The sequence below is a fragment of the Athene cunicularia genome, assembly GCF_003259725.1.
Source record: "Athene cunicularia isolate RWA chromosome 6 unlocalized genomic scaffold, athCun1 chr6_part1, whole genome shotgun sequence".
In the NCBI taxonomy this organism is placed as follows: domain Eukaryota; kingdom Metazoa; phylum Chordata; class Aves; order Strigiformes; family Strigidae; genus Athene; species Athene cunicularia.
The window spans coordinates 22,814,493-22,830,956 of record NW_020799105.1 but is presented as its reverse complement, the minus strand read 5'-3'; the positions used below and the strand labels follow the sequence as shown (position 1 = coordinate 22,830,956).

Below are 16,464 nucleotides of genomic sequence, written 5' to 3'. Positions count from 1 at the left end.
GGAGGTGGCGGGGGAGCGGCCCGGGCACCCCGCGGGGACGGGGCTGGGACCGGGGCGCGGGGAGGAGCCTTTTAACCCCTCGGTGCTGGGCACCAGAGAGCAGTGAGTGGCGGCATCGCTGCGGGCGGGGGTGATGGGCCGCGGCGTGACGGGTCCCGGGGCGGCGGTGGCGGCCCAGGCCGGGTTCTCCCGGTGGCTCCTCCCCGGGGAGCAGGAGCCAGGAGGCCCAGACACTCGCGTCTGGTAACCCTCAACCTTCCCTCTGTGGGCATCGTCAGCTTGGTGCCCGGCAGACAACGTGTTCCTGCGCAGTTTGTCTGTCTAGATGATACCGTGGACATAAAGTGGTACATCTACATAGATAACGCCTTCCCGCCCTTTCTATCCTTTGCTCTTTAATCTAAATCTTTCCCAGTATTAATTGCAACATCTTGTCCTTTCTCCCCACCCCTTCCCCTAACTCTAGCTGGGATGCTGCCTATGAAAGAGAACTGCAAACTTTTCAAGACATTGGAGATGCTGGGGAAATATGGTAAATAACAACTCCACCAGAGTGTTTCTGTTCTTTCTTTATAAAAACAGACATTGCAAAACCAGCCAGCAATTTGCTGGGTTACAGAATAGTTCTGGATGTTCACAAAATGATGGGCTATTTTAATCTTGAAGCCACCAGTTTCTCTCTTGCCCAGTTTTGCAGTACAGGTTTTGAAGTTACACTTGGACAACTGTCATTACACAGAAAGGGAGCTGGTAGCTGTGGTGTATGTTATTGATAAAGGTGCTTTTTATCCCTGAGTTCATGTTTAACCACACAAGTTGCCAGTGCTACTGCTGTATTTTTAGTATATGGAGGGTTTCACCTCCCAGAGTTGATGTTTTGGTGAGTTCTAAGGCCATGTGATTTCATTTAAACAAAGCAAACATGGAATATGAGCTATGGCAGTTGTTACCCAAGTGCTTCAGTAAGAGGTGCTATGCAAAAGCTGGAGAGAGGAAGCAATGAAATAAATTTGCTGTAACTTTTGTCGATTTTTGCTGCCTTAATTACCTGAGCTTTTGTTTTTCGTAGGTTTGGAGAAGAAAGCATGGTTCGCATAATCAGATGGTTGGAAAAACAGAAGGTCCCCCTTGACAGCTCTGTGCTTGATATTGGAACTGGAAATGGTGTTTTACTGATTGAATTGGTTGGTATCTTGCAAAGTTTGTGCTTTCGATACAGAAATAGTGCTCCAAATGGGGTGGTGGTGGTGGTGGTTTAAATAACAGTTCTCACAAGTGGCAATAGTGATCATGGCAAGCTGGAACTTATGTGAAAGACAAAAAGCAAGCAACCTAAATTAAAACTTCTGTTGTGGTTTTTCCCCATTAACAGAATGCTAGTTACTGTGCGTCAGGTTTTCTCTTTCCATTTGGTTTAAGCGTGTAAGTGGAATTAACTTAGTGCTGTTGATATGCCTTAAAGAACATCCTGTCACAAAGACAAGGTGTTGTTGCAAGTGACTGCCAGACAGCCTGTGGGACCTGGGTACGTAACTCCTCGAACCAGCAGTGCCACTAGAGAATGCAGACCTAGGAACAGAATGCCTGTGTTCTCCTACCAAATGGAAATAGCTACCTTTCTTTTGCTAGACAGACTCAAACTTGTCATTTCTTGGTGCTGCCCAGATAGCAGTACTTCAGATTTCAAGTTTAACAGTATTTATTTAAATCAGTCAGCTTGAGTAACCCTTATTTTAACTTTATCTTTCTGTTTTCCTACATTTAAAAATGCATTTCTTCCCATTGTTGTGTAAAACGCCTTCAGATAAAGAAATCTAGTACACAGAGTACTCTCAGGTGCAAAAGCAGACCCTTTCTCCACACTCAGTTCTGATAATAACACTCATTATCGATGTAAAAAGTGGTTAAAACCGAGGCTTATATGTAAATGACTTTAAAAGTTGTTAGTGCTTCTTTTCAAGAAGTGTCTGTTTCTGTCAGGATGGAAACCTCCTACCAGATACATTCTGAAGTATTATAATGTTATTCTACATTGATACAAGATGTTTAAGAGTTCCTGTATTTTTTTCCTATTTTTGATTGAATTTATTATAACACTACAGGTAAAGAAAGGAGCTGTCACACTGCTGCAGTTTTTATTGCTCTACATTCTCCATTGGCTCCATTAGTTGCTGTAGATATTGAAAAGGCTGGAAGTCAGAGTCAGCAGTGGAATTTTTTTCAGCATGGACTTTGAATTTAGTTTAAAGCCTTTATGGGAACTGTCTGCTACACTGCAGTACAGGAGAAGTTACATCATCAAAAGTAGAAATCACTCATCTCATTAAGAGAAATTAGCCTAATAGTGATTGTTAAATGCGATGCTAGCTAGCTCTGTCATGGCTAAAACATCCAACAGAAAAATCTTTTTATAAGATTTCAATTTTATACTGGCCCCACTTGCAAATCTAAGATTGATTTTCATTCTGTAACGGGAAAATGACAGCCTGTTAGCTTTTAAAAACTATTAAACCGCTGTAAGAGTGCCCTTCCCTCTTACATTAAGCACCTCAGAGTACTGCGGTTGCTTTAACAGGAAATTTTCAGTCCAGTTCCCATTTGAAAAGTGACTTCAGAAATGACATTGTTGCTAAATAATTCAGGATCTCACTTGCTTAGTTAATGTCATTTTTTTCTGTGTTAGCTGCTAGGCTTTGAAAATCAAGTTAGGATTCTTTTGGCAAGCCCATCAGCTTCTGTAGAATGGCAGTTCTGCCATTGGAGTTGGGTTCAATAATAGGATAGAAACAGCAGTACTGAAAAAGACTGTGACTTTAGTCATATAGGGCATTAGCACCTCTCTAAAAGGTAGCTACTCGGGGGTACATATCCATAGAACACAGTTTGTTGGGGAATACTGGGCCCTGGCATGCCATTAGCAGTAAAGAATAGTAAATGGCAGTATAGTAAGAAAATGACTCTTAAATGCAGCTAGGTCTAGGTGAGACATTGTCAGTTCCAGCAAGGAGTATTGCACAAAAAGGAGGCAGAAAAATTCCAGCTCTTCTAAGGAAGTGTTGCTGCCACACAGAGCTCTGACTTTTTTTTTTTTTTTTTTTTTTTTTCTTTTTTCTGCACTGTGGGAGCCAACAATATTGAAAAACTTCTCTGAAGTGAAGGGTATTCAAGTGAGGGTGTCAGCCTGGCAGCACCAGAGGCCCAAACATGGGGCAGAGCTGATAACATTGCAAACTCCCTTCTGCTATTTAATCTGCTTTTCCAAGAAGCAGCAGCAGAGTGCTTTTGTAACTACCACCTTCAGGAGAGGAGCCCGGTGGCAGCGTGTAGCACGGTCATGTTTGGCACTTGAGTGAATGATCCCTTCCTGGCCGTATGTAATCAGGCCTTACAGGTTTAGCAGCATTTAATGTTGTTTATCCTTAAACTTTCCTTTGTGCCCCGGAGACTATAGGAGTGAATGGGAACTCCCTGAAGTGACTCAAGCTCTTCCTTTCCAAACAGAGGAGCTGTTGTGGGAACTACTGTTCCACCCCCAGGTCTTCAGCTCAGGCATCTCAGGAAGCTTGGTTTGCTCTGGGGAGGAACGTGGGCAGAAGCCTGAGCAATACACTGTTCTTCATCAAATCCAAACAATGCAGTCTTTGTGTTTAGCTGAAATTACTCCTCAATTAAGAACAGCTGGCTAGCACTCAGCTCACATGAGCTGAAGGGCTGCTGGAAGGAGGAATGGCCATTTAAAAATAAAATTCATAGTTCTCACTGTCAAGGTATCAGCCCTTGGAACAAGTAAATATGCAGCTGATTGCTTAATGCTAGTTAAAGCCTATGTATTGTTCAAAACCAAAACAAATCCAAGCCTCCTCCCTCTCTGCTGTTACTGCCTGCAGCTGGCCATGAGGTCACGGCTCTTCCTGTTCGGTTTTTGGATCTGGCCAGACCAACCGACACACGTGATACCCAGATCTGGTCATGTCAGCTTCACTCAGGGTGAAAAATGTGTCACTGCCCCCCTGCGACGGGCCCAACTCCAGCTGATGGAAGGTGCCCACATGCTTTGCAAAAGGGTTGCTGGGATCTCACTGCCTGAGAGTTCACTGAACTGGGTTATCGTTATCTACTCCAAAGTTAGATTAACAGGAAGTCTCTGTATGCTCTTTTATGTGGTGCATAACCTGCCTGAAAATTGCTGATAGAAAGACCTCGTAGCATGCAAATAATTGCATTCAAATAGTCACTAGCATGCATAACTAGAAAAATCAGTACAGATTTCTGTACTAATAAAATGTATTATTTATTTTGGCTCTTAAATTTTAGGTTATAAACCAAATAATTGCTCAATCTTAAATGTTATGTAAGTGTCAGAGAGGGTTTTTTCTTATTTTGAAGCATCTGGCATTGGCACATGTTCCCATCACTGAAAATTCCTGGTTTCTAGGTTACTTTTGGTGCAGATAAGGGAGCCTGTTCCCCTTCAGGGTGTTACTTTTCACAGATCTGCTCAGTTTTCCACTTGTTGACGTAAACCAGCTTTCAGTCAACAGTTCTTTTGGGGAGGTATTAGGCAGAATGGAGTTATTTCAGCTCATTCCCCCAGCTGTTTAGCTCTTGTAATGATAACAGGAATAAAAATGAGTAAAAGGGGCTTTTTTTCTGTCATTAAGAGGAGACATGAGATGGATTGTCGATACAGAATACACTTGCTGGATAATAAAATTTCTGGCACACTGATTAAGATTCTCTGCTTCTGTCTAGGCAAAGTCTGGCTACATGAATCTCACTGGGATTGATTACTCTCCTTCTGCAATACAACTTTCAGAAAAAGTAAGAGAGAAAGAAGGGATGTCTAACATTAAATTAAAGGTAAGTTTTGAGAGAAAGCTTGTTGAGGAAATACAAAGCAATTGAACCCAAGATTAAATGACCTAATTGATATTCAGATGTACTCAGTGTACTGTGTTAATGATGTCTTTTGACAGATTCATTTGTGAGAGAACTCTAACCAAAGAAATCTGTATTTACAAGGAGATTTTTGGTCTTTTTTATTTTTTTTTTTTCTGTTTGTAACAGTCATTAGGGCTATCAAAGTTTCCCTGCTTCTAGCAGGGAGCAGAGTAATGGTTCTCCATTTGTCGAGTTCTGTATTTTAGCTGCTACATTCTGAGTTTCTGATTTGAGAATAGAGGATGAAATCCATAAGCGATAGGGTTGCTACCAGTGGCTGTGCAACAGGAAACTGGGGAGGCCCTGCTGGAGCAGGGGGTAGGACCAGATGACCTCCAGAGGCCACCTTCCACCTCAGCCACCCTGTGATTCTGTGTCTGCCTTTCATTCTGAGCTCTCTGCTGTGCTGTTTTATCGTCCAGCTCTGTACCTGTATGATGCCTCTGTTCTTGTATGTCCATTGTAATCTCTTTGTGGCAGGCACTGTCTATTCTTCTGTATTTGTATGGTGCCTAGCACGCAGCACCTAGGAAACCACGGATCAGAGTACAAATAATGATTTAAAGAATGAACTTGAGGTATGTTAGTTTGAGCTTTAGATGTATAGATATATACACGGGCTTTACAGCAAATAGATCATCACATAATACATAGAGAAGAAAGAAGCTGACATGTCATTCTAAGTGTGAAAAGCCTGTGAGTTACCCTTTCCTAAGCAGACCTATTGTCGGGTTTGAGGCTTTTTATTTTAAAGTACTGGTTTGTGTTAAAAGATTCCGGAGCTCCTGATTAGAAGATTGTTTTCACAGTTGTAGACTTCTGGTTTAGGTAGAAGATTTCCTGGCTCCATCAGCTGAGCTGTCAGGATTTGAGATTTGTATTGACAAGGGGACTTTTGATGCCATCAGCCTTAATCCTGATAATGCGGTGGGAAAGAGGAAGCAGTACGTGAGATCTCTCTGCAGTGCACTGAAACCAGAGGGCTTTTTCCTCATCACGTCTTGCAACTGGACCAAGGAGGAGCTGTTGAACGAGTTCAGAGAAGGTAAGCAGTTGAACAGAACCACCTGCCAACTGAGGGTTGTTCAAGGATGCGATGAGGAAATGTTGATGTGTGCGTTAGCATATTGGCTTTCTCAGATGGGGATTAGGCCAGGTACAGGGACTAGTAAATCCTTCAGCCTACCTTCCCTCTGCTTTCCTCAGGAATTCCAGCTGCTGCGTTTGCCAGTGCCAACGTGCCAAGGGAGGACAGGTTTTGCCGTACTTTGCAGGATGAGAGTTTCAGTCTAGTTAGACTGGGAAAGTGTATATACCGCAGTGGTACTCTTCTGGGCCTTTATCACCAGATCCACTTCACCCTTCCGATTGCTTTGAAATCGGGGTAACGTTGTTACCCATGTTTAGGGGAACTGGCAGGTCTGTGACCGTGACCTTTTATGTCACCTCCTCAGTGACCTTTCTGATCCACTCGAAAGGGGTTCTTTTACCTGCCAGTCCTGAATCTAATCCTCAAGGCTTGGAACTCAGTGTGGATCAAAACAACTGTCCCTTCTGGAGAACTAAAATTACTGGCAAGTCATCATCTTTTCTGCCATTAATTTGTGCGAGTCAGCCAGCTAAGATTTTTATTATCCATGGAAGGGCTTCAGCTGTATAAAGAAGTGGTGCAGTGTAACAGTACAGTCCTATAAACTTACAGAGTAACTGACTTGCAAGTTTTCCAGACAACTAAAGAATGGTTTGCAAAGGGTTATCCAAGAAGAGAATAAAATTACTTCCTTCTAATAAAAGCATTTTAATTTCTGTCTGGCAGGATTTGAAATTCTGGAGGAGCTGCCAACACCCAAGTTTTGCTTTGGAGGAAGAATTGGAAACAGTGTAACAGCATTGGTTTTCCAAAGGAAAAAAGTGAGGCCATCCATCTCGGACAAATTAGATCAGTTGAGAAAAGTCTGAACTTTAAACCTGACAGAAAACCTCAGACACGTGTGTAAATAAATGCTCTTTGAGTACACAGTAAAATACTATGTATGGAACTCTACGGGACTATAAAACTGCCCTCGAAACGTTTCAGCTTTGCGTAACTTGCCTGTAAATTTTGTCCTTGCTACAACCTCACTTGTATTAGGAAAGCTGCAAGTTTGTAAGAGAGAGAAATAAGGCATTCTAAAGACAGAGACTAGTAGAACTGAATGATATTTGTCTTTGGAACATAAAGATTATCTGGTATTTAATTTCTGTGTTGATAATCGGTGACCAATGGAGATAAAGGTGTTTTACAAAGCAAAAACCTCATTTCTCTTGTGTGGTGTAATAGAGAACAAGCTTTTGCAATTTAAGTGCTGGATCTTTTTTTCTTAGGTGAATGAGAGTGGAGCTGTTAAGGAAGGAAATTAATATAAAAGCCTTAGCACTTGCAAAAAAGGACCAATTACTGCTTTAAATTCAGGTTGTCAGAGGCTCTCAGACCCAGCATAGTTCTCTCTCTCTCTGAAAGAGCTCAACTCTTTTCCCACAGAGGGAGTGTTTTTAAAAATCTCACTTGCCTGATTGTGTGCATGCTTCGTCAGTTATTTTCACCGATCTCATAAATCTATAAAGGTGTGATGTTACAGTCTCACTAGCATGTGCCATATGCCACCTTCGTTATTAACTTGCTATATAGTATTGTCTTAAGAGCCAACAATGACTGTGTGTTTTCCAGTGAATTTCTGAGGACAGGTTTTAGCTGCATAAATCCAAAAGAATTCAAAGCATAATTATCCATTCATTTTTTCCTTTCTTTTCAAAGCTTTTTTTTAAACTTCTTTGTATGATCCTTCTGTTTAATTTATTTGCCTTTAATTCTACTGTTTTGTATTTTCAGAATACTGCTATTGCTTGAAAGGTAGGAAAATGAGATTTCTGTATGCCTTGACAAACACATTTGCAGGTGACAATAAACCTGTTCTTTCAGACACCAGGGAGGCCTTATTAGGCAATCTGGTTTTGTTTCACAGGCAAGGTCGTATTTGCTTATCAGAGAATTGCTTCTCCTAGTTTCCAGACCTCTCCTAGTTCCCAGGGTTCAAGAGATCTTTAAGGGTCAGGAAATACTTCTAGTCCTTTCCCAGGATAGGAAATATTATTTGCATAGTAGTGAGTCCTCCCTCTGTGGATCCATCTGGTGATGTCTTCAAGGTAGGAATCCTAAATTCTACCCCTTTTTGCAAAATGGGAAATACTGGTTCCATTGGAAGAGCGGTCTATCAGCAGTGGTGAGAAGGTTTAGTTCCAGCGAATAGCTCTTTTACATATTTGGTCAGGCTTGGGTTCCTAACTCGAGTGCCAAAACCACGCTCTGGTTATCTTTTGGTAACTTGTGGTACGATGTACAGCATCTGCTCAGCAGACAGGATTTTTTTTCTGATGGAGTAGTACAAAAGATTCAAAGTACACTACTGATAACAACCTCAATAAAAAGACTACGACATTTTTGTAAGCAGTTTGGCATCAGGTAGAGTTGATACAAGCAAATTTTAATTGGCAAGTGCTCTGGCAGGATGTGGTTAAGGCATCTGTTTTATTCCTATCTATAATTTTTGCTAATGAAGGCATGAATTCCATTATATTAATCACGGAATGAAAATAAATTCATGGCTGTCATGGATTTTCTTTCAATCAATTAGGAGGAATTTAACTGTAGTTTCACACTCCATAAGAGATGTAAGATTCAGGGCAAATACTGTCTTCTCCTCTTCATAGGATTGATTATTATTGGATTTTGTTCTCTAAGTAATATTTTTATATCATTTGCAAAGCTAAAAATAAGCTTCCTAAAATGGTTACACAGGAATTTTAGCATCAGAAATCACGCAAGCGTGTCATGCAAATTGTATGATCAACCACTTTCAATTAGTATTTTTAGCAAGACATTTGGAAGCAATGATAGTAGTTCGCTGTTTTCTCTTGCTACCATGTCGCTGTCTTTCAAATGTTCTGGACAACTATTCTATTTCTTTTTGTAATAATTTCTTCCCGTATGAATAAATTTTGTACAGGGGAGGCTTCTTAGTGGTGGGGCAAGGATGAGAACCCTTCTCCTCTTCCAGCCTACCTCATTATTTGCTCAAGGTCATGGATTATTGAGGGCTTCCAAGCATTTCCTTGCCACTTCTGGGCTATATATAGCACCACGGGCAGCAAGCCTTCAGAGAGAGCATGGGTTCCTCTGCTTTACCTTGGGCGTTATGGGACCCAGTCATAAGGTGGAGATACACAAACTAATGTCACCACTGTCGTCCTGCTGCCCGAAGGTGTCACGGGCCTGTTGTTAGGAGCTTTAAATCCTGGTTGTCTGGAGCAGAGTTTGGGACAGGAATATGTTTTTCCCATGGACAACGGTCTGGGCTTTGTCCATAGGCAGTTGTCTTCATGTCTCCGTGTTGTTCAGGGGCAGAATTTATGTGGTTGTCTGCTTCTCAGCTCTATATAAAAATTTTCTAGTAACCCACTCAAGAAGGCTGAAAAGAAGGAGCCTACAGATCACAGAATCATCTCGGTTGGAAAAGACCTTTAAGATCATCTAGTCCAAGCATTAGCCTAACACAGATAGATGCCTTTACAGGGAGGAAGGATGGGGAGTGGAAAACTGGAGTGGCTCTCACAAGTGGAAAGGTTTTGATTCCTAAATTTGTCATGGCCCCTCTTTAGTCTCAAATGAGCACACAAGCTGTTGATTGAAACTAATTTCTGCATCTGGTCTGTAGCTTGCATATTCTTTGACAGGCCCAAGCACTTTCAGGTATCACTGGAGAGTAGAAAAATGCTTGTAAAACATGTTTTAGGAGATACATTTTATAGCAATAAATTATTATTTTAATAAATATTTTATGGTTACAGAGGCTTACTATTTAAAATCCACTCTTGGAAACCCCATATTTTTTGAATAATGGAGTCTAGGTAGCAATTCTGATGCTGACTTAAGAAATGGCTTTTTACTGACTAGTAGGATTTGGAAATGACATGTCAAAGAATGTTTTGATTTGGGGTGGTTCATCTTGCTAGATGGTTCTTCGTGAAGATACGATCTCTAAATGGTGATGCTTTTCAATGAAAAACCTCTTAAAAATAGAGGTGGAGGAATAAGAAGTGAGGAGGAGTGAGGCTTTGCTTTTAGTTTGGGGAGTGCTTCATGGTAGTTCATGAAGGCTGCCAGCTGTGTGACTACACAGCTGTGTGGTTCTTGGTGTTAGCAGCAACACCAGACTACAGGAGAAGAAATGCAGCATTATGAAATACATTCTTCTCCTATTGTTTTTCTGTCCGAGGTCTCTATGCGTGATTCACTGAAATATGAGGTTTGTGAGTTGTAAAACTTAACATCTTCCGTGGATCTCAACAGCAGTTGAGCCCACCAGACTTTTCCCGCAGTTTAGCATGGGTGAGGCTGCAGAGCTGGCCAACCTTTCGGGATCTGGGTATGGTTTTGCATAAAATGTAGGCAGGACAGAAAGGGTTTACGTTCCCTTGTTGATCGACAACACACCAAAGGATGAAATTTTGTTAGTGCCAGTGGGCTTTGCATCTGGCTTCATCAGCCAGACACCAAACTCAGCAGGATGCCTGGGAAGACTGGGAAGGGAAGGGAGGTGTTAGTGTCCCCCAGAGGGATCCAGAGCCTTGAAATGAAGCCGCTCCCTTTCTCCCTGAGCAGTTAAACCTCAAGATTGGATGTAAACTAGACATCATCTTCTCAGTGGGGTGTTTTCAGTGGCAGTGTGTGCATCTCCAGGGATACATGAACTGCTCGGAACTGGCAGCTGTGAGCTGGGTTGCGCAGGTCGTGGTAGCCTCTCTCTCTGTACTGACCTTTTCTTCCAGGAGGACAGAGGATGATGGCTTTTAGTACATAAGCCCTAACAAGCAGCACCTCCACCAACACCTGTGTTTGGTGCAGCTCAGACATCTGATACCTGGCTCCTGGTACCTGCTATTGCCAGGCCGACTGCATTTAGGGATACTCTTTTGAGGCATTTACTGGGAGAGGCTGTTGTATTTGTTATGGGGCTTGTACTACTGACAGAGCTTGGAGCATTTTACCCTGGGTTTTTATGGGGTGTATCAGGGAAGTGAACTGTCAGGATGAAATATCTGAGAGAGGAGACCAAGTGAAATTAATGAAATAAGTATTGATTTGAGATGTCAGATCGAGGGGAGTTTCTACACATGGGACTCTGCTAGAGTATAGGATAAATAGGTTCTCAAGACAAAAAGCCTTTGCCCTTTTGGCATCACAGCACTTTCTTGAAGTAAATACTTCTGTAATCATGTTTATATAAATTAAAATGTGAGAAATACCAGACATGAAAATCATGACACAACTGTATGAACACAGAAAATTCAGAGGGAAGGATAGCGTTCCCTTACTCCTTGACTTCCCTTTTGGTGACCAACTTGTTATTTATTATTTATTCAACAGTCCTTAAGGAACAGGAATAGTCAACTGCAGTTCAGTCTGTAGGCTGGTTTTTAAATGTTAATTTTTTTTGAAGGCTTAGAAGATATGGAATTAATATTCTGTTCTTGAACTTCAGTATAATTCTGTGGTATAAAATGAAGTATTTCTGGGAGCTACAATATTTTTTTAAGAGCTGTTGGATTACATCAGAAACACTAACAGAATTATGGCAGCTGCTCTTCCACACAGGGCCAGCAATGATGAAGCATGTAATTACAGGCTTTCTGTCCCATCAGGAGAATATTTCTTCATATTGTCATTGAGAGCATCAGGTTGACATAACTATTTGCATTATGGGCTCACCCTCTCGATTTCAAATCCAGTGTTGCAGCACTGTTCCTGAAACCCAAGAATGGTTGCCTGCCTTGATCATATCACAGGGTTTGGGGTATTTGACACCCACACCGAAAGGAGACTCTTGGCTTTTTTTACTTTTCCAAACAGTTTTAAAAAGGAGCTTTCAGATGTTTAAGTTTTTAGTCATGCCATTGCTATCTACAGGATAGCTGGTTATACCTGAGTTAAGAAGTGCGTGTCCCACTACGCAGGTCTCAGGTGTGAGTCTCAGGAGAGTATTCAATAATAAAATAATGAATAAACGCTGCTGTGAGCAGACTGCCCTGCACCTTCAGTGCAATAATAAGGTGTTTCAAAGACTGACTATAGGATACCAGTATAGAAGCTGTGGTTCAGGATTAGCTGTACAGAACCAGCGTGCTCTCAGAGGCTGGGCTGACAGCTCCAGAGGGTTTGCATTATCCTTGTCTTTAAGCAGTGGAGAAGATTCTCCTCTGAGGGAACGTGTCTGTGGCTAGAAATGGAGATGTTCTCTCATATGATTTGCATCCAAATTATTTCAGTTCTGCACAGGTTTCTGGTGCAGGCTGTGACACCTGTAAGGCCGAAGGGTCAAAGGCCCGAATGGGCAAATAAGGTGATGAACTGAAACCGCTCACTCAGAAAAACGGGCTTGGTGTCGGGCGTACGAGGTGAAGCCACGTGTGCAGGCTAGATAGATAACTGTGAAGCTGATCTTGGCAGCTTCTTTGGAGTTATTTTTATGTGAGGATGAGTTCTTGAATAGCTTTTCTGGTAGATTAGGCACAGCAAGCTTTTCTTCATTGCTGACACTGGCTTCCATGTATTTTCACGTTCCAGGAATGCACTGGCAGCACTGCAGCCATTGTAAGGAAAATCTGCAAATATATACTCTGCTATGTCCGTTCTACTGTGTTCCAGGGTGCCTGGTAAAAGACTGCCAAAATGTATGTTATTTCATACTAGACGAAATCTTTAAGTATAGTATTTAGCAACATACAGCAAAATTTTCAGTGTTTTGGCACTCGGATTTCTTTCCTAATCTTGGCATACCGAAAGGTAAAGAACACGACTTGATACAACAATAACTGCTTTATTTTATAGGCCCTCTAAGCATTTTAACGTATCGAGTCATCTCCTGTAAAATATGTGGAGAGCACACAGAATATAAACGGGCCAGGCTCTGGCTTTGCATCGCCCTAAGGAGATCTGCCTTTGCATTCCCATTGCTCGCTGCCTTTTCTGGGGTGAGAGGAGAGGAAGGCTGCGCTGCGCAGCGCTACCCACCCCTTGGCTGGATGGGTGATGGGGACAGCTCTATCGTATGGCTTGGCTGGAAGTACGCTGAGCATGACCTAACCCTTATGGGTAGCAGCTAAATTGAGGAACAATTAATAGATACCTAGAGCTTTCAGTGAAAGGGGATGAGGTGTTACAGCCTCAAGACAAAGGAGGAACGTTGGAGTGTTTTATTTGACACAAATAAGGGAAAAAGCCAACTTAATTTCCATTTGTTAGGTAACAGTAGAGCTTGAAATGAGCCCATTTCTAGGTTACTGGAAATTAAACCGAGTGCTGTCAGGCAAACAAATGAAGTATCTGCAAGGTAGCATATAAATTCTGGATAATCGCAAGTGCATAAGCCCGTGCTGGAGAGCCAGAGCTAATAAACACTAGTGAGGGAACAGAAATAAACCTCAGCCCAGTCACTCCAGCGGCCAATTAAGTATTCATGGACAGCATCACATGTCGAGCAGGGGTGGGAAGAATGTGTGTTTATCGAGCAATTTGAAATGTTGATAGGGTTGTGAACTGAAACCTCTCATTAGCAGCACAGAGGCGTGCACGCATGGTCTGATAAGCCTGCATCCAGCCTGAAACACCAACCAAGGAAAGGTTCATCAGTTAGATTTTCTCTGATGCTTCCCCTAAAACATGAGTTGGTGTTTCAAGCAGAAGGATCGAGGCCTTTTCATCCCAGTTTGCAGTAGGAATTAGCCTCGCTGACTGCTGCCCTGTCCCAGGGCACCTGAACTCCACGGGAACTGCATTTCGGCTTATCCAAGGTCGCATGCTGCTTTTTGGGCATGTCCACAGGTGCCTTGGGTTTTGTGAATGGTGGAGAGCAAACTCTTGGTTTATGTTAAGCAGATTCAGATGCAAATGTGGCTGACAAAGTGATTAGCGCATTCAAGTGAGAGGAGGGTGTGCACATGTTTTATGATCTATTTGTTTTATCCGTGGACTGTTTCAGTTGCACCTAGTGAGGGGCAGTCTGTAGCTCAGCAGTCATGCCCTCTGCCAAGGCCGGCAGCAGGTGAAGCGGGGAGCTGAAACACAAAGCTGTTGCACACGTGCAGCAAATAACCTGTGAAATAAAAAGATCTTTGGGTTTGGTGCAAATCCCATCGTATGCCAGACGTGGTACAACCCCTCATGACAACCCTCTCTGCACAGCAACGCTTCACTTGTTTAGGGTGTCAGGTCTCCTTGATTCAGACACTCTCTGACCTAGAACGTGTTGATCATGTTACAGAGATGTGCTTGTTCCTTGGGTATGAAATATTTGTTAAAAATACTTCTGCTCGCTGTCACTTAGATTCTGTGGATTTCAGGATTTCCCCTGAAACTGGTGTGTCTTCTGAAACTGGTCTCCATTTTGTGCTGTTGGAGACTTTTGGTGGAGCCAAGATGTCCCCGTGAGTACGCGGTGCCCAGCACAGCCGGGTGGCTGGGACATCAGCCTGCGACTGGGACACTCTGACTCTCTGCCTGGCCTTGGGCAAGTCCCTCACCGCGTTCCTCGCCTGGCAGGAGCAGAAGGATAAAACCATAAATAACTGGGATCGCTCAGGTGCTCAGAAGAGCAGCGCAGAGTTGTAGGTCACCATGAAAAGGACACTTCTGAAATTATTAGCAACTGTGGTGCATATGACTTGACTAACAACAAACTGGAGCAGACAGTGAAGCGTTAGAAAGGCTACACAGAAAGCAGGCTGCAACTGCAGCCAAGTCCTGTGCACTGGGAGTGAAGGAAACTGTGTCTGTCCCCAGGGCTCAGCACTCTTACATCTAAATGTTTTAATGACTTGGACCCCAGTATAATTTCAGAAGATCATGGGGATCATTAGCGTTTTTCCTACCCACAGAGTTTCCATCTCTGTAAGGAAGGCAGTGGGTAGCAAAGGCGCTGACATCCAAGACAAAAACACAAATTAAATCAGCTCAGAATGTAACTGAATGAATGTTCTGTCCACGATGACTAAACTCTCATGCCCAGTTCTTTAAAGCTTGAAAATTATTTCCGTCTTTTCTCCTTCTGACAACGGTCTTCTGCGCGGTCACCAGGACCTGTGGCTAGCCTTTACATTTCAACAGTGTTACCGAAAATACTATCTGTAGAAAACAGGTTTGTGCTTCAGAAGCAGGCTTTCACGGCACGCTGGTAATGCTCCTCAGCAGCTCGTCTGTCGGAAAGCACAGAGGGTGAGAGGTACAAAATGCTGGGTTTGGACCGAGCTGCAGCAGCAGACACAGCAACCTTCTGCTTGGTTCTTGGAGACCAAGCCTGCGCTGCACAAGGCTGCCACGAGAATGGATTCAATTACGCTGCAAGCTTTATTACTGAAATATTCAGCTGGGAAACCATAAGAAAACATTGTCAAACGATCCCAAACTTCTGGAAAAGGAGTTTGCAAATGTTTTATTGCTACCAGCCTCAATATGCGATAAGAAGAGCAAATACCTAGTGGGATGGAGGAGCTTGATGCAAAAACCCCTTCACATCACCAAACCCTTTTCCCCATTGGTAGCCCACTCATACTGGCTGCTCCGGCCTGATTTTATATGTACTGAGTACGGAGCCGCTTTTGTTGAGCTCAGTCCTCACTGCATTGCCAGGAGCTGCTCCCTTGTTAAGTTTTCTCCCGCTACATCTGCTTATTTACCCCCTTTCTTCTTTATGACTTTAAATGCTAACTGATGGTCTTCCTCAATATTTCTTCGGTACCTTGGGCGGGGTAGGACACACCGCTGGCTTACACAGCCAAACCTCCCTTTGCCATTCGGCACACACATGCCCTTACTCGTTCCCACTTTTGCCACCCCCAGCAGCGTGCCCAGCCGTCCAGCTGGGTGGATGAAATTTAGACCTGGATTCACTCCTGATGACACCTCATGTCATCTGCTTGTGTATGTTCAAGATTAACATTCAGGCTTTGTTTTGTGATGGGTTCTAAATCTTCCTTTTAGCTGTCATGTAGTTTCCTCGTTCACTAATGACGCTCGCTCGTGGAAGAAGCCTGTGTGCTGCGTGCGGGGCGGCCTGGATGGGTGGAAAATACTGGATTTCTTCTCAAGGCCACCTCTGGATGCTGCATTGGACCCTTGGCCACTTCAGTCTGGCAGCGTTTTGCCGAGCTGGCGTTCTGGCAAATGCTTCCTCCCCGCAGAAATGCTGGAAAAACGGAGGGAGATTAGAGAGGGATTTTTTTTCCCCGAATCCCACAGGTGGGTTCGGTGGCGGGTGTATCTGTGATGTACTAAAACTAACCGGGGGGACCCTCGCGGCACTCTGATGGAGTGCGGCTCTCCTCCTCCTCCTCCTCCTCCTCCTCCTCCTCCTCCTCATCCTCCTCCCCCCCCGGCCGTGCCACCAGGAGTCACTCTCAGCCTCTGAACGCGGCCGCGGAGCCCCACGCGGG

General features: G+C 43.4%; 1 protein-coding gene across 1 annotated transcript in view; it reads left to right on the top strand.

The window, feature by feature from the left end:
- The window catches only part of EEF1AKMT2 (EEF1A lysine methyltransferase 2), a 7,655-nt gene extending 421 nt beyond the window's left edge, over positions 1-7,234 (top strand). Inside the window, exons 2-7 of the mRNA XM_026851560.1 lie at positions 5-102; positions 467-532; positions 1,070-1,184; positions 4,753-4,860; positions 5,770-5,986; positions 6,758-7,234. Of these exons, the coding sequence (XP_026707361.1) occupies positions 5-102; positions 467-532; positions 1,070-1,184; positions 4,753-4,860; positions 5,770-5,986; positions 6,758-6,900 (747 nt within the window). The 3' untranslated portion in view covers positions 6,901-7,234. The remainder of the gene's footprint in view (positions 1-4; positions 103-466; positions 533-1,069; positions 1,185-4,752; positions 4,861-5,769; positions 5,987-6,757) is intronic.
- The last annotated feature ends 9,230 nt before the right edge of the window (positions 7,235-16,464 follow it).